We start from the raw sequence: 18,139 nt of genomic DNA on the forward strand, positions 1-18,139 counted from the left end.
GAAGAAGAAAACCTTGTGCTCGAGCAACTTGGTTCCCATTGGTTGTACCATTCCCACTTGTTGGTAGGAGCGTCGCTGATTCGGTATGAGCATGCGTGAACTTCTCCTCCACCTCTCAGACGCAAAACATAAAAATGTTATCACCGCAGTCTCCCGAAGCGTGCGGGGTTAGAGCAGCCTTTCCCAACCAGTGTGCCTCCAGATATTGTTGGACCACAATTCCCATCTTTCCTGACCATTGGCAATGCTGGCTGAGGCTGATGGGAGTTGTGATCCAACAACATCTGGAGGCACACTGGTTGGGAAAGGCTGGGTTAGAGAGGTAGAGCTCCCACCGTGCATGCTCACAGTGAATGCGAGAAAATGGATGGACGTTTGGTGTTGTGTGAGCTGTTAGTGACTCTGAGGCGAAGTGGCTGTTTTTGATTCTCCCTCCCCGTCAGGCAGATGCAACCTTAAATGTAAATGTACGGGTTTCAAGTCGATTCCGACTTATGGCGACCCTGTGAATAGGGTTTCCATGAGGCTGAGAGGCAATGACTGGCCCAAGGTCGCCCAGTGAGCTTCATGGCTATGCGGGGATTCGAACCCTGGTCTCCCAGGTCGTAGTCCAACACCTTAACCACTACACCACACTGTTATTTCCAGCTTTATAAAATTAAGAATAATTACAAATTATAAAAGGGCCCTTGTATAGTTCCACAGAACATTTCCTATCAGCCATATATTTGCGACTTGCTTCTGAGTAAATATATATAGGATTGGGCTGCAAAAGTCTGAGCTTTGGCTCAGGATGCCCTTCTGCTTACTTACTAGGTGCGCTTAGACAAGGCAACCTATCTCAGCCTGGGCATCTCCCACCCTGTCAGCATCTGTAACATGGTATAACAACACTGAACTACACTACAGAGTTGTAAGGATTACAGGATGATTTGTGTGAAGTGCTTTGAACATTCTAAAGCCTTGTATAAATGTTTAAAAGCAAAACGGTAATTAGATGTCTGTTAGGAAACTGACTAATTCAGGGGTCGCAAACCTTTTTGGACCAGAGGGCACATTTCAAATTTTGAGACAGTTCTGGGGGCACCAGTCACAACATGGATGTCATGGGGTGTGGCATAACAAAATAGGTGCCATGGGGGTGTGGCATAACACAAAATTAGTACAGTCATGGTGAAACCTTTCCCATAATTGTGTTTCCATACTAGAAAAGGCTAAATCTGTTGGATTTGTTGCCATACAGCTGTTAATGTCACAAGAACCCTGTTTTTCCCCAATGGCGCAGAGTGGTAAGTGGCAGTAATGCAGCCGAAGCTCTGATCATGGCCGGAGTTCGATTCCAACGGAAGGAGGAAGCTGAATCTCCGGTAAAAGGGGTCGTGGTCCACTCAGCCTTCCATCCATCCGTGGTCGGTAGAATGAGTACCCGGCATATGCTGGGGGGTAAAGAAAGGCCAGGGAAGGAACTGGCAATCCCACCCCATATATACGGTCTGCCTAGTAAACGTCGCAAGACGTCACCCTAAGAGTCGGAAACAACTCGCACTATAAGTGCGGGGACACCTTTACCTTTACCTTTTTAACCCTAAACCAAAGCACAGGCTGCTATCCTGTATCTATTTACCTGGAAGTAAGCCCCATTAAACACAAAAGACTTACTTTTGAGTAGTCATGTATTACCATTGTACTGTAGGTTAACTATGCAGTGAATTCTTACTGAATGTCTGGGCTTTAGCTCCTGCATAGCAAAAGACATGCCTAAGTCTCTTTCCAAAGTTTTCACATTTGTCTTTTGGTGGGAGGGGGGATTCTTTAATATCCATCCACACTTTTTGTGTAGAAAATAACTTCTAGGGACTACCTGACCTCAGATGAACTCATCACAGAAAAGATGCATCCTGGTTGCTAGGGAAAAAGAAAGGGCAAACTACAGAGATTCCAAGGACTAATATGACAGTGCACTAAAGGTGAGGGAAAAACAGAAGCTCTTTCGGACCTCAGGGATTCATATTGCCTTGTTTCCAAACAACTCATTTATCAATCACAGCTCTGACTTCCAGGGCTGGTGCCAGGCATGCTGGGGCCCTTGGGCACCAACCTGCTCTGGGCCCCGGCATGCACACATGCACGCACACGCCATCTACCTGTCTCTCCTGTCTTTTGCAGCTGCGTGTGCTGTGCGCGCAGGGCTACCATTAACCAAGATGGTGGCCGAGGTTTCTCTAAGGGGCTGAAGCCTCCACCACCATCTTGGTTGATGGCACGCATGGTGCTATGTGTGCGCATCCCTGCCCCAGCTAAGCCGAGCTGAGGAATTTACCCTGGCATAGCCCGGTTGAGCTGGGACCCAGCCGGCTCAGCTGGAGAACCGCCACATCCAACTCCCCTCAGCCAGTGTAAATGCGAGTTGGATTGTGCCCTAAACCTGCAACTTTCTGCATAATGTGGTCTGTCGGGGAGATATCCACTGCCATTTCCAATACAGGGTTTTATCCCATATAGTCTCACTACCTCTTGATCAAATTGAGTTAATTCTGCCACTGCGCAAGTTAGTCACACCATTGATTCTGTGCCCTAAATTATAACAAATAGTATGTCTGTATATTCAGTCTCTTCAGTACGTTGGACAGCAGTCTCCATTGGCTTCTCAGCCGAAGGGTGTGCAGGATGTTGGTATGGACTAATGTTTTGTTAGAAACATGGGAAACTGCCTTTGACTGTGTCAGAGCATGGTCCATCTAGCTCAGTATTGTCTACACTGAATGACAGCGGTTCTCCAGGTTTTCAGACGGGACATTCCTACCCCTACCTGGAGATACTGAGGATTGAACCTGGGGCCTTCTGCAACCAAAGAAAGATGCTCTACCACTGAGCTGTGGTCCTTCCCCCATTATTGTTGCCATGACTGAATTGAGAGCTTGTCCTACACAGTACTCCCAATGCTCTTCCTTGAAGCTATGTATCACAGGGGATCACTGGCAGTAGTGGGCAAGCTGTCCTGCCATGACTGATCTCCATATGAATGAATCCATAGAGATTCTAACAAAATAGTTTGAAATCCACTGGTCTAGATTAATAATTTGAAACCTTTAATGTTTAGCATCTGGACATACAGTTAGAGCCTCTTCATGTATGACCTGGGTTTGTCACCATGTAATGGACAAGACAGACTTTAGGTACAGTGCTGAGGAAAAGTCCAGGCCGGCTTCTCATAAGTGTGCTGTGAATGCACATCCATACTTTTCCCATCCAGCAGGGAAAGGAAGTACAGACCATGTCTCTCGGTCCATTCCTGCTGTAGAGGAATAATGGTTTCTTATGGGGCCTCTTCCACCTCTGAATCATGAAAAGCTGGCCACACAGTCCTTTCTCACAGTCATTTTTGTGGTGAAGTCACCAGCAGCAGCATTCGTTGTGTTGATGTTGTGCTCCAGCCCCAGGTCTTCCAGATTCCTGTGTTCACCCTTACCTAGGAAGATTGTCTGTAGGGCTTATCCCATCAGCTATTCTAGAACAACAAGCCCAGAACTCACAGAGGGCATATCAGAGTTCAAGGCAAGTTGAAAGAATCCACAGCCTCTTATAATTTCAGAGTTTCCCAGCTTACCGCTCTATCGTCCAAGAATAAATAATCATGTCAGTAATAGTAAACTGGAACTCACAGGAAAATACAAGGCATTTCAATTCTAAGTATGTTACACACATGTAAAATTCAACAATTTACAATGACAATTCCCCCCAAATTTCAAAAAGTTTGTTTTTATAAATTAAGGGAGGGGCAAAGAAGGGGAGAAGGAGGAGGATTCAAACCAGACAATACCAAAAAAAGGCAACATATTTTTTAAAAAAATCAGATTTCCCAGGACAGTTTAACCTTTCAGTTTATTTGCCCTCCAAGCTCAGCACTAACACAACTGAAGCAGCTTCTTAACAGAGACCTCACTCTGCCTTGGCTCATCAGATCCCCATGTGAGATGGGAAATTAATCCTGTTCTTAGAGACAAGCCCTTACTCACCGACAGTAACCTGCCCCTTTTTAAAATCAGAGTGAACAGATGGCAGAAAAAGCAGGTTTACGTGTAGGCAGACAGTGAGCAGTCCGTGATCTTTTGACAGTAGCAGACTGTGATGTCCCTGTATTTTAATATCTGTAAATATGGTAAGTGCGGGTTTAGTAAGTGATATATGGTAAGTGACTGAGTGAGAGGGGGGAGTACATGGGCTAGAATGCTGGAGAATGCTGTATGATGATTGGCTGAGTATTTGAATGGCTGAAGGTATAAATGAGAGGATGACAGTTGAGTTGTTGGGGAGTTGTTGGTTGGTTGGTTGTGGAGTGTGGATTGGAGTTGGTTGTGGGTTGGATTATATTTGGCTGGTATTTAGGCAGAATATATAAGACTGGAAACATAAAGAGTGACACTATATGAAACCATACGCTTGTTGAACATTCCTAAAGTAATCTTGTTATTTCCTGGTGTTATCAAATAAATACTTTTATTGGTTTACCAAAAGCCTGATCCTTGGCTGGGCATACACAGACCAGAAGGGAGGGCAGGGTAATTACCAAGGCTGGAGGGAAACAGTGTAAAATAAATGGTGGCAGCGGTGAAGGAAGAAATTGTAACATCATCAAGTATCCAGAGCAACCCAGGATTGTATGCTTTATAGACAAAGATACAAGGGGGTTGTGGACGGAAAGGGCACCCAGACACAAAGTAACAATAAGCCATAGGGGGAGACTAAGGCGAAGTCTCTAGCAGTATTGTTTACAGGGAGTGGCTGGTGGTGCTGCCTAGCAGTGGGATCTTGTGAGAGCTGTGCTAGAGTGTGTGAGAGAACAAATAAAAACTGAGATCCTGACAGGTGGTGGCCCTGGTGGGAGTATCACAGGTAGAGCCAGCTGGTAGGATCGTCACACAGACAAACCGACTTTGGAGTAGGCAGGGTTGGGTGGGGAATGACTGGAGGGTTTTTTTTATTAGGAATACAGCATTCTTTATTCTCTGCTGAGAGAGGTGGGTGAGATGTACCACTTGACTCATCTGAAGCAGGAAAAAAAAGTTTGTCACTCCAGCGCTAGATGCTAGGCAAAGAGGGGAGAGTATTGGGTAAGTGCCCAAGCGCAGGGTTAGAAATCTCCCACTCCTTTCACCTCTGAAGAATGCAGACTGATGAAGAAACAGTAAAAGTTACATGGATCAGCCACCACTCCCTCTCTCTCTTTCTCTCTCTCTCTCACTCACTCACTCACTCACACTCCACAAAAGGTACATTCCCCTCTAGAACCATTAAATTAATTCATGTCTACATATGTGGGGGTGCAGAAGAGGGCAGCTCTAGAAGTTAGGGTGCACAAGCCAAGCTGTTGCATAGCTGGCAAATGTAAGGTTTCCCCCATGCTCCAAAATGTAACCCGTTACAAAGACCACAAAAAGAAAATGAAATGCAAATCTTGTTAGGTGTTTTGGAGAGAGCTGCATGGAGGGTCCCCGTGTGTCCCTCAAAAGCACCCCACTAGGACACCTTGATTTTGCCCTTTTCTGGGACTGCCTCTGCAAGAAGTGGCTGCTCCTCTCCATTCACCGACAGGGTCCTCTTCTCTAGCAACTGCTCCTCAGGCTGGCGGGCAATCAGCAGGCGGCAGGTGAGCAGGATCCCAAAGACTAGGGCATGAGCATAGCGCTTGAGTGGGTCACCCACCAGCTGGTGGAAGAAGAGCACAGCCAGAACAAGCAAGAGCAGCAGAAAGTTAGCCACATCTTTGGGGCGCCCGGGGACCAGTGTCATGACAATGCCACAGGCCACCTCTAAGGCTCCGATGCTCTTGCGGAGAATGATGGAGCTGACTCCCATCTTTTTCAGCATGGGCAATGCACGGACATAGCTCTTGTAGGCTCGTTTCTGCAATCAAAACAGCAAGAACATGGCATTCAGTACTGGCTTGGATCTGACATATAGCTTTTTTCTCTCATCTCACATGCGCAGGCTCCAAATGGAGTATTATTATTATTATTATTATTATTATTATTATTATTATTATTATTGTCTTTAATTATACCCCATATTTTTCCAAAACTGGAACTCATGGCGGCTTCCAGATAAAAAATACATATAATTAAAAACATACAAAGTCTACATTAAAATAAGATTAAACTATTTCCAATATTAAAACCATACACACATATAGCTAAAAAAGTTCAAACTAGTTTAAAAATGAGTACCCAGCTTAGACCTGAATAAAGCTGTGAGAGGAAGCTCAGTCTTGCCCATAATGAAGTAAAGCCACCTTTATATAAGGAGAAGCTGACAGCAAAGACAAATATGGCATTTTCCATCTGAGAGCCAGTATTTTCCACCACAGTGCTGAAAGGTTCTCAGTTACCCATGCCATGTACTGAGGCAGGGTCTTTCCCTCCAAGCTATTAATTAATTAATTAATTATATTTTATACTGATTAATGTAATAAAAATTTCTAAGTGGTTCCCATAGAAACAACAAAAATACAACAACATTCAACAAAATTTCCTAAAAACAAGATAAAAACAAAACGCAACTGTATATCACAAATAAAACTGAGCAGTGTACAAAACAAAACATTAAAAAATAAGTCTTGGTCTTTACCAGGAAATGCACTTTACCAGATAATATGATCCCAAATTGTTTAGGGCTTCAAATATCAACAACAGAACATTGAACAAGGCTCAGTAGTAGTTTTATTATTATTATTAGTAGTAGTAATAGTAATAGTAGTAGTAGCAGTAGCAGTAGCAGCAGCTTTTTTCACAAAAGTCACTCAAAGCAACTTACTGAAACAAACATTAAAAACAAGCATAAAAACAAAAGTAAACCATCTAAAAACGTTCACCAATAACATGTATAAAAGGGTAGATCTGGCTCAATCCAACGCATTAAAAAGATGAGCAGAAGAAGAGGCCACAAACATACTATAACTTCCAATGTAAGGTCCAAAAGCCTGACACCTAAAAACAGATACCCTCATAGCCCCTCACTGAGTGCATTAGAGAAGTCCAGTCATGAGGTTACCAACGTATGGATCACCATGGCAAGATTATCCCTTGGTGCACCAACCAAAATTGATAATGGGTGCTTTGAGCCACTGGGGTCACCTGAGCCTACAGTAACAATGATGGATCCAGGATCACTCCATAACTACACAGTTGCTCCTTCAGAGGGAGAGGAACCCTTTCTATAGATGGTACACAACCCAGATTCCCAGACCTGGAAACAGCCATCCATAGGGTTTCATCTTGCTAAGATTCAGTCCCATAGCACTGAATCCCATTCTCTAACTACTAAAAACTTGATAGGCTTTGGGGCTAATGAGGTATTTTAAATATTTAAGGGAAGTATATAAATATCAAGGCTGCAATATAACAATGTTCTGGTATTCTACTAAGATATTTATTTATTTATTAAATTTATATCCCGCCTATTATGGAAATATGCAGATACTCAGCATCTGAACTGCGTGTGTGTCAGTGTGTGTATTTACCTAGTAGCAGGCTTTTACCCTGCATTTAGATCACTGAGAAGACTTAGTAAAATAAGAAAACTACTTTATTTATAGAAATACATAGTAGATAGGAAAGGCATATCTAGTTCTAAGTAACTAAGTTGGAGGCGCAATTCCCAGACTTGGGTATTGCTCTCATGGCTCAGGAGAGAGAGCAAAGACAAAGATGTCTCCTCTCTCCTCGGACAGTCGAAGAAGACGACAAAGGAAGGAGGAGGAGCTCAGCTTCCCTGAGCATATCAGTTTACAATGGAAGGAAGTTAGGCAGAGAAGAGCACAGGTAAAGGTAGGCAAGCCTAGCCAGCTGGAGGACCCTAACTCTATCTTCCTTCTGGAATACAAACAAAAGAACCAAAAACAGGAGTTGCTCTTGCCCCACTTCCAACACCGCCCTTCCTCCCAGTAGGAGCCCAGGGCAGCATTTAAAGCGGCTAATAGCACAGATGTGGGGAACCTGTAGCCTGCCAGATGCTTTTGGATGGCAGCTCCTGTCATCCCTGATTGCTGGCTTTGCTGGTTGGGGCTGATGAGAGTTACAGTCCAGCAACATCTGGAGGACCATAGGTAGGGTTGCCAGGTCAGAAGCATCCCAAAACCTGAGATTTTAGGGGCGGGCCCAAGTGATGTCACGGGGCGGGCCCAAGTGATGTCATTAAGCATGATACATTAAGCATCAATCACAGCTGCTTGGAGCATACAATTAAAAAAAAATCTCACTGGAAATTAAGATAGAAATCTTAGCTAAAAGATGGAGCCTGGGTAGGGAACATTTAATCTAGCCTACTTGCTTTCGGCAAGAAGGGTTTAAGTGCCTTCAGGCCAGGTCAGTCACCAGAAGGCCACTGTAGGAAGAAAGGAGCCTGGTGTTGTGGAGATGTTAGATGGGAGCATTTGGGAGTAAAGATGGATGCCCCTGAAGGCTGCAATTCTAAACACACGTACTAAGGGACTAAGCCCCCATAGAACTCAACAGACTTCTGAGTAGATATAGTTTGGATTGTGCTGTTGGTAAAGCTTGGCTAGGGATCCTCTGCAAAGACATCCATATCCAAGCAGGGTTGGCAACCCCCTGCCTGGAATGCCCTGCCCTTATCTTTTAACGTGGCTGCTCCAAACTTCTTTACAGATTTGACCCTTCACTTCAGAAAGAGGTCTGAGAAATGAGTAAGAGTAAGAAGTTTCTCTACCCTTTCTGTCTGCATAGATGCCCTCATCCTTCCCCTGCGCCCAGCAGAAGCTCTGGGCCAGGCGGGACGCAGTGGCATCTCATAGAGGACACCCTCCCCTTTCATGAAGTGTATGATTTGTCCTGGCCCAGAGCAGATTTTGGGGTAGGCACCCCCAATTACTTATTTTTTTCTATGTGTTTTTGTCCATTTTGATTTTGCATAGATGCCTTTTTCCATGCCCTGCGCCCAGCAGAAGCTGTGGGCCAGGCGGGACGCAGTGGCATCTCATAGAGTACACCCTCTGCTTTCCTGGGGCATATGATTTGTCCTGTCCCAGAGCAGAGTTTGGGGTGGGCACCCCCAGTTACTTATTTTTTCCTGTATGTTTTGGTCTGCTTTGATTTTGCATAGATGCCCTTTTCCATGCCCTGTGCCCAGCAGAAGCTCTGGGCCAGGTGGGATGCAGTGGCATCTCATAGAGGACACCCTCTGCTTTCCTGGGGTATATGATTTGTCCTGTCCCAGAGCAGAGTTTGGGGTGGGCACACCCAGTTACTTATTTTTCCCTGTATGTTTTGGTCTGCTGTGATTTTGCATAGATGCCCTTTTCCATGCCCTGTGCCCAGCAGAAGCTCTGGGCCAGGCGGGATGCAGTGGCATCTCATAGAGGACACCCTCCCCTTTCCTGGGGTATATGATTTGTCCTGTCCCAGAGCAGAGGTTGGGGTGGGCACCCTCAGTTACTTATTTTTTATTATTTTATGACATCATTATGTATTTATGATAATATCAGAAGCCTGATGATTTTAATTGCATAAATGTATTGTTATTCTTGATGGGGAAAAGTCCCCCGATCACAGTGATATATCATACAGGGTACCCCAACATATATTTTGGGGTTCAGAGACATGTTAAGTTTGGTTTGAAGTTGCTGTAGTTGTCAACTCTTCTTTTTTAGTGCTTTGAACTTTCAAGCAAATAAGGAACTGGGAACTAGGAACCAACTTCAGCGTCGTATCAGTTAAATAGATTAAACAGTTGCGGGGGGCAGCGGCTGACGTTTTGGTGTATATCTCGGGAACCAGACCACCTAGAAACCTTTTTTTTTAAATTGAAGCTGAGAGTCCGGAGATTAAGGGGTGCTAGCTGGAGAGCTGCAGGGCCCCCCAAAAATTGGAGACTCCGGCCAAAAACCGGAGACCTGGTAACTCTAACCATAGGCTCCCCACCCTGTGTTAAGGAACACAAAAAATACTAGTCCTCCTTCTGCCATGTTTAGGTATCCAGGCCTAAAAGTGTCTGCCACATCTAGTTCTTCCCCAGAGATGTTCACTTTCTGAAGAGATGGGGAAAACTGGGATTTTGAAGGACTGCAGAGCTAAAATTACTTTCATTAATACTGTAGATGGGAATAGGGTTGCCAGGTTCAGGGCCAGAGACTGATCCTGTATCTTTAGGAGAAGAGAAAGTCAGCCAAGTGCAGGTGTTCTTGCAACTCTTTAACGGGAAAAACCACAAGGTGGAATTCTCCCTTCCCTCTGCACAACTTTTAAAGATACAAAAGACCTCTTGGTTGCCAGGCCCAGCCTCCAAGAGGTCTTCTGTATCTTTAAAAGTTGTGCAGAGGGAAGGGAGAATTCCACTTTGTGGTTTTTCCCATTACAGCATTGCAAGAACACCTGCACTTGGCTGACTTTCTCTTCTCCTAAAGATACAGGATCAGTCTCAGGCCCTGAACCTGGCAACCCTAGATGGGAACTTGACAAAGGATGCTTGCAGGGCTACCACATTTAGTTGATTAATATGTTAGATGAATTAATTAAAATATTTTGACCGGCTAAACAGCATGCTTGGTCAACAGATTTATTTTATTTTTAAATATATATTTTTAATACTTCTAAAATCAGCAGATGACACCTACCATCTCAGAAGATACATTCTGTCCTGATAAGAAAATAATGCCTCTTCTAAGATGATGCCTATACATTTGTCATCCAAAACCAACTGAAGAATTCGTTCTTTAGAATGTTTTTGTCATATGCAAATATATGCAGATTTAAATTAACAAATTACCCATTTTAAAATAAAAAGTCCTACAATGAATCAACTAACAGCACAATTCTATATATGTCTACTCAGAACTAAGTCCCATTGAGTTCAGCTGTACTTACGCCCACGTAAGTGGGAATAGAATTGCAGCCGAAAATTTCTTTGAGTGACAGCCCTAGATGCTAGTTAAGAGCCAATGACTTAGGGTGCAACTCAACTGGTATTTATGCTGGGCTGAGGGGAGTTGGATGTGGAGGACCCCCAGCTGAGCTATGCCAGCAGAACACCCGCATCCATGTCCCAGCTGGATCCACCAGGGTCCACCAGGGAAAGCCCAGCCCAGTAGAAGAAGAACTGGTAGAAGCCAATGGAAAGCCCGAAAAAGGGGCCTTTCGGGTGCATGTTGGAGGAGGGGTTGAGGGGAGGTGTCTTAGACCACATCCAACTCATATTCAGAGCACTCCTGCATGTCCCGATCCAGACAAAAGTTACACCAGGAAAAAGGGTGATCTAAGAAAATAATTGCAATGGAAGTCTGTTCTTAAGATGTTTTAGAGCGTTCTTAGTGTTTTGTTTGCCACCCTGGGCTCCTTCTGGGAGGAAGGAGGACGGGATACAAATTTAACAAATAAATAAATGGAAGTCAATGGAGAGCACTTACTCCCTGTTAGGGGTGTTCATGAGAGCCGGCTTTTACTTTCTAGTCCCCGAGCGCAGCTCCTGGCTGAGCCGGCATTCAACCAGCCTGGAGGCTTCTGAACAGCAATTGGATGTAGTGGACCTTCCTGACAGCTCTTCTTGTGCCAGCTCCCCTTCTGCTGGCTTCCCCTGAGTTGGATTGCGCTGACCATACAACAGGTAAACACTCATATTCCCTAAACCGGTGGTTCCTGACGGTCGGGACCCCCAGAGAGATCGTGAAGTTATTCCAGGAGGGTCACAAAGAACCAAGAGAAGAATTATTTATTAATTTTAAAAAATAATTAATGGCTGGTCTGTGCACCACCAACCTGTAAGCCTGCACTGCATGTGCCTGCAGCAGCCTCCGCTTCTCCTTCCTTCTAGCCACACAGAGAGCTGAGCAGCACAGCACTCGAGAGAAGGGGCCAGCTGGGCTTATTTAAGATCTAGTGCCTCTTCTCCCCCCTCCCCTTTGTCAGCAGCAATGAGGGAAGATTGATCAAGCTGATTGGCTCTGGCTGTAGAGACAGAGGGACTCTGGGATGGGGGCACCTGCCAAAAAAGTAACAGGACTGAGTCCTGGAGCGTCCCCCCACAAATACACACCTGGGCACTCATTAAAAGTTCACTGTACAGTTAACTTATAGGACAATGTATACATGTCTACTCAGAAGTAAGTCTCTTCATATTTAATGGGGCTTGAAAAATGAAATGGAAATGGAGTGCCTTCAAGTCGATCCCGACTTATGGTGACCCTAAGAATAGGGTTTTCATGGTAAGCGGTATTCAGAGGTGGTTTACCATTGCCTTCCTCTGAGGCTGAAAGGCAGTGACTGGCCCAAGGTCTCCCAGTGAGCATCATGGTTGTGTGGGAATTCGAACCCTGGTCTCCCAGGTCGTAGTCCAACACTCTAACCACTATGCCACACTGGCTCTCTAATGGGGCTTACTCCCAGGAAAATCAAATTGCAGTAATCAGACCACACTAAGATTCCATTGAAGCTCTGAAGCTGTACTATTGGGGGGGGGCATAGGGCTTTATAATACAAAGTTGGATCATTCTGGCTGAAGGAAGTAAAAATTTATGTTTATAATAGGAGGACTCTGGCTGCAGTCCTAGCCAGGTCTACTCAGAATTCAGTGTAACAACAGTCATATGTGGTTACACTGTGTAGGCAGTAAGTAAGCAAAAATGATGGGTGAAGTAAGTTTTAAAATTGTGAAATTACACGTGTTGCTGTTTATCAAGGCTTTGAGTGTTGTACATGTTCATTTTCAATATTTTTAAAAAATATTTTATAATCTGTTAAGTTGCTCAAATTGTGTTGTTTTTATGCTTGAGTTCTTTGCATGGTTTTGGGTGCGCATTGGGGCTTTTGTGCCTTTAACTGCTGTGTGGCAGGCAGAAATTAACCAGAAATTAAATTAAGGCTTTTCCAGTATGGAAATACAATTATGGGGAAAGCTTCACCTCTTAACATTCTGTCTGTTAGTCATATGATTATTGTTGCCATATGGAGCTTCCTCAGCCGAGTGCTGAAGAGGAGGCATCATTATAAACAGGTGGAACATTAAAAACCAGAGTCCGAATGCCCTGGCATCAACCAGGCTCTGTTCACCATTCTGGGTGGTTTACTTTTATCTTCTTCCTTTCATTTCCTTCAGAATTTGTTAAAAGTTGTTTATATTACTGTAACCTGCCCTGGGACCTTCTGGTGAAGGGCAGTTAGTAAATATCATCATCATATTCGTTTTTGTGATGAAGAAAAGGTGACATTATTTAACATTCATTACGTATTTTTTCATTTAACAGAAACGAAAATTACAGTTAGCATGTGGGGGTTGCAGAAATTTTTGAGGTTACAAAGGGGGTCCCATACTTATGGAGGTTGGGAACCATTGCCCTAAACAATAGTTGGAGGGGCTGAATTTATTTTACTGTCTTTACTTTGCAATATTGCTGTTCTTGATTAAATACATCCCAGTGTTTCCAGCAGTGAACTTAAAATAAAAATAGGTACCACTTTCTAACTGGGCTTCTTTGGGAGGAAGGGCAGGATACATATTTAATAAATAACCTAAAAATAAACTGGCCAGGAAAATAACCCTTTGATCTGGAAGCATTATCTCCATCCTAGGAAGAAGGGAGGCAAACTGGCTATCCTAGAGATCATAATTGGCGAGCCAGTGTGATGTAGTGGCTAGAATGTCGGACTGGGACCTGGAACACTGGAGTTCAAATCCCTGCTCAGCCAGGAAGCTCACTGGGTGACCTTGAGCCAGTCCTGGCTCTCAGCCTAACCTACCGCACAGGGTTGTTGTGAAGATAAAATTGGGAGGGGAAGAACCATGTTTGTATGCCACCTTGAGCTCTTTGGAGGAAAGGTGGGATATAAATGTAATAATAAAAAATGTTTTAAAAACATTCAGAATCACTTAACATGTGATTCTTTGACACCTGAGACATATATTTTTAGGACCCACCTAAAAATAGGTTGTTTTAAACACACACACACACACACACACACACACACACACACACACTCTAAAGGGAGCCAACAACATCCAGGCCTCGAAAGGGAGGAAGTTAGAAATTTAACACCGTACCTCATAGTGCACTTCACATCCATACCCAGTAGGATCTGTCTAAGCTCTCCGAGGTAGACAGATGCTTCCAGCCAGGTTTTATATGTGCAGGCAGTACCACTTTCCCCAGTCTCTCTTCTTTTCTCTCTCTAGGCTTCCCATGACTCCTAAGAGTTTAGGTGCACCATTTCCAAACATTTCAAATGCTGGCATAAGTCAAGTGTCTACTCGGGCAAGCTTTTGGGTTTATGCTGATGTAGACACCTTTAATTTTCGTGTGTTGTGTTTTTCAATCACATTCCTGAAGTCTGAGAGTGCGCATTTCCACCATCACAATAGGGATGGAAAGATCTGTCAATTTTGGTTCTCTCAGGTTCTCATTTTCCCAATTTTAAATTAAGTTCTCCACGTCTGCAGCAATTTGCTGGTATTTTTAAATCCTCATGAAAATTCTCTAACATTTTAGTGCAAATTTCTAATAAACACGGTTTGGGAGGCAGTTTTCACTAATACACATTTTTGCAAGGAATTTCTTGTCATATGATGCATTTTTGCATGTTATTTTCACTCATTTTTGTGCACACGTCCCCCTAACATACGCATTTTTGTAAACTTTGGTTGGTTGGCAAACTGCATCACAAAATTCGAGTAAGTGTGGATTTCGAAGGATAACTGTGTTCCAGTTCTCAAGTTGTTTTGTAAAGTGCGAATTTGATAGATTTGACTTTAAATATGAACTGAATCAAAATTCTCATCCATCCCTACATCACAATGATATGTGGGTTGGGATTTAGGGTAGAGGTGTGCAATATTTTTTCGCACTTGGTATGTCATTCATTTTTATTATTAATTAATATTATTTATTTATTTATTTATTATTTGATTTATATCCTGCCCTTCCTCCCAGCAGGAACCCAGGGCAGCAATAATATCACATTTGTTTTGCTAGTGTTGCTGTTTTCCTTTTTAAAAATGTGTTTGTTTTTTACAACAATGTATACCATTAATTTGGTTCCCCCTCCCCTTTGGAGAGAGCTCTCCAAATGCAACACACACAGAGTAGGAATGGCTGGAAGGAAAACATTATCTGAATGGAGAGTTAAGGGCCATTGTGGCAGTAACATCCAGATCAGTCTCCACTCTCTGTCACCTCCCTTGTTTGAAAATGCAAGCTCAAACTGAAAAGCTGACCATGCTGCAAATGCTATATATGCAGTTGTTGGGTATCTTGCTTATAAGGAAAATAATGGGCAGGCAACCCATTATTCCAGGAATTAAAAAAAAACCCCAAAAAACAAACAATTTTGAGGTTGGGAGAATTTTAGCAGAGAGAAAAAGCAAAATAAGACGTATGTTGCATGATTTTTAAAATAAGACACAGACCACATTTTCAATGGGAGATGCAGAATATGAAAGCAGAGAGATTAAATCGATGGCCTGCTTTTCTGAGATATTGTTAAAGCTTTGAGACAATTCTAGATAGTAAGCTGGTGAAAAGGTTATATGTGTGTGTATGTGTTTAAAATGCTATCACCAAAAGAACCCTCATTAAAGCAAAGTCAGTTGTGTTGACGAGGTCACCAATGCTAATGACACCGAAATCTCATTAAATAAAAGCATAAGGACAAGAAAGGAAGGACTGATGCGAAATGAGTTTTACAGCCAGCTTGACATGATTTAACAGTCCTATGACTGCCCTTTACTCCCAGGTTCCAAAGTATTTTGCCAGTGCCAGGGAGGCAGCTTAGCACAAACAGAGTGGATGAGACCCATTTTTCTGATATTCCGGATTGTGTGGCAAGGCAAAAATAGAACGTGCCAGATAGTTCCACTGTTGTTTGCTTCTTGAGACTCTAAGAAATTCCAGCCATTTCAGCAAAGGAATATCTAGGACAGAGGAGCAAAACATCAGAGGGGAGGAAGAGAGGGCAAGAACACAAAACCCCATGATGGGCTTTGTCAGGCTTTGGCTACCTGTATGGCGACATAGGTGGGGTTCACCGGTGGAAACTGGAGAGGATGGACGCATATTGGCTGACTGAGAGAGGCTGCCTCTCTGCCAGAAACCCCAGGCTTACGAACAACCCACATGTGATGTTTTCCAGAACCTTCTCTTTGGGAGACAAATGAGGGGTAGGGGTGGGGAGGAAACCAGATTGCTGTTTGCCAGGGTTGACCCAAGACATTTGGGTACCTGCAGCAGAATATCCACTTGATACTCCCATGGAGTGGTAACGCAGACAAAATAATGCGACCGTTTGTGGCCCTTTCATGATGTGCAGCATCTGCTCCCTGACATGAGTCGTCTCCTCCTGTTGGGCCAGCTCTGCCCTTTGCCTGGCAGGGGGATCCACTTTAGATAGTTTTGAGGCAAAGAATGGGGCCCTTTATTACTTTGCTCACCATCATCAAAAACACTTGGACCACCCCTTCACTTGACTGAAATATATCTGCATCCATGCTCTGAATGGGTCTTCTCGGATCAGATAAATCTATCTCTGTGCAGTGCTCTCCCCCCTCCATCCTATTTACCCATCTTCCTGCTGCCCTTCTCATTTGATAGGTGTTTTTGCTGGGGTGGGTGGGGGGTGGAACAGGCTTAAAAAGGAATGCAAAAGGAGCCAAACCACTAACTAAGAGGAAATATTATTTTAGCAGCCGCAGGGGACGGTTCACGCTCTGGGTCTCTATTCCCAGCCAAATGAGGACGAGGATGTCATTTTGTGGTACCCGTTTGTTCCCCTTCTTCTCCCATCCTTGGCACATCTACAGCAGCTGCTGCCTTCTTTTTTTTACATGGCTGATCCTGCTTGCAAAGAGAGAAACAGACAGCAGCAGCAGGAAGAGGAATGCCAGCCAGTTCTGGCAGCAAGATGTCTCCCAAGGCTGCTGTACTACTCACCATCTCATTGTAGGCATCTCTGCTGAGCCTCGGGGTCAGTTTGATGGTCCCCATAAAGACAAAGAAGAGCCCCAAGGCTACCGAGAGGGCCACAATGGTTATAGTCCTGGGAGAGGCCATCGGGTCCGGTCTTACCACTGTCGGGCTCTCTGTCTGTGTAAGAGACGGTCAGTCACCATTGAAGGAGATCAGGAGAGGCAGGCTGCAGAGGGAAGAGAAAATGACAAAAGAGAGAGGCAATTCTGCCTTTCCTGTTCAGTCATCTCTGGGTCCTAATGTCCCACACTCACAACAACAGCAAGTTGACATCTGTCAAAGAAGGGGCAGGAAAGATTGTGGATCAAAAAGCAGGATCTTGCTACAGCACCCCTGTTCCAAAGTTATTTGCAAATCCTTCACAAAATCTACTGCAGCTCTTGTCCTCAAAAGGAAAGCAACAAAAAAAGCTACCCCCCAAGTATTATATCCATATAATACCATATAGAGGCCATATCATTGGCCTCTCCCCTTTCCAATCATGAGGTGCTTAGTTCTTGCATTTCTATGCCTGAATCTATAAAAAAAATAGATAGTGACATGGCATGGATATCAAGCCCCCCCTATTATTTTTAACCCAGTGAGCAGGCAAGCCTCGGGTCATCTCCTTACTTGTTTGAATCTCAGGCATAGTGCAGACAGGAAGATGGTCTTTAGGAACTACTACTAGCAGCTCAGGGATCTCCTTCTCTAGCCAGGGAAATTGTCCAACCTTTTATTCCTCTCCTCCCTCTCTCCTGTCTCTCAGCCATCTGCTATGCCCTTCTCATCCTCCCATGACACTGAACAATCACACCTAAATTCCCTATCGATACACACATCTGTACTGCATACAATTTGAAGCAAGCAAATTTGCCCTTCTTTCAATTGGTATAATAATTAGCAGGGTTAATAGCACCCCATACTGAGCCCCAGATGTCTGCCGTGTAGATTATGCGGGGCTCAGAAGCTTGCTACAGGTGCATAATTACTGAGATAATGAACACTCAAGTGCTATATACGCATTAAGTGTTATGATGATGATGGGGTAGTGTTGCAGGGAAATCCCAAAGAGTGGTTGAGAAATAAATGGATGCTGACAAATGTTTCAGCTTTGTGGCTCCTCTGCAACCAATAAATCCTTGAGGTCTAGAAGCCGATGGAACGTGCTTGTTGAAGCACTGCTTTCCAGTACGTTCA

The 18,139-nt window shown here is 44.0% G+C and overlaps 1 protein-coding gene across 3 annotated transcripts; it reads right to left on the reverse strand.

Annotated features, from left to right (window-relative positions):
• Positions 1 to 3,126: 3,126 nt before the first annotated feature.
• TMEM35A (transmembrane protein 35A) lies at positions 3,127 to 17,640 on the reverse strand. Of its 3 annotated transcripts, XM_061598428.1 has the most exons (3): positions 17,573 to 17,640; positions 16,925 to 17,126; positions 3,127 to 5,904 (listed from the first exon to the last, which is right to left on the reverse strand). In XM_061598428.1, the coding sequence occupies exons 2-3, from the start codon at positions 17,042 to 17,044 to the stop codon at positions 5,518 to 5,520; spliced, it is 507 nt and encodes a 168-aa protein (XP_061454412.1). In that variant the 5' UTR covers positions 17,045 to 17,126; positions 17,573 to 17,640; the 3' UTR covers positions 3,127 to 5,517. The 3 variants fall into 3 exon arrangements, 1 of the variants encoding a protein (XP_061454412.1); XR_009759277.1 differs by lacking the exons at positions 3,127 to 5,904; positions 17,573 to 17,640 and adding an exon at positions 15,708 to 15,909 and having other exon boundaries at positions 16,925 to 17,012; XR_009759278.1 differs by lacking the exons at positions 3,127 to 5,904; positions 17,573 to 17,640 and adding an exon at positions 16,682 to 16,828 and having other exon boundaries at positions 16,925 to 17,005.
• Positions 17,641 to 18,139: the final 499 nt, after the last annotated feature.

Source organism: Rhineura floridana, chromosome 16 (genome assembly GCF_030035675.1).
Source record: "Rhineura floridana isolate rRhiFlo1 chromosome 16, rRhiFlo1.hap2, whole genome shotgun sequence".
In the NCBI taxonomy this organism is placed as follows: Eukaryota; Metazoa; Chordata; class Lepidosauria; order Squamata; family Rhineuridae; genus Rhineura; species Rhineura floridana.

Excerpts from the sequence above, each read along its gene's own strand:
- TMEM35A (XM_061598428.1), bottom strand. The coding sequence starts at position 17,044 with ATGGCCTCTCCCAGGACTATAACCATTGTGGCCCTCTCGGTAGCCTTG. Across the intron at positions 5,905-16,924 it reads GAGATGCCTACAATGAGATG|AAACGAGCCTACAAGAGCTA; the intron begins GTGAGTAGTACA and ends TTTTGATTGCAG.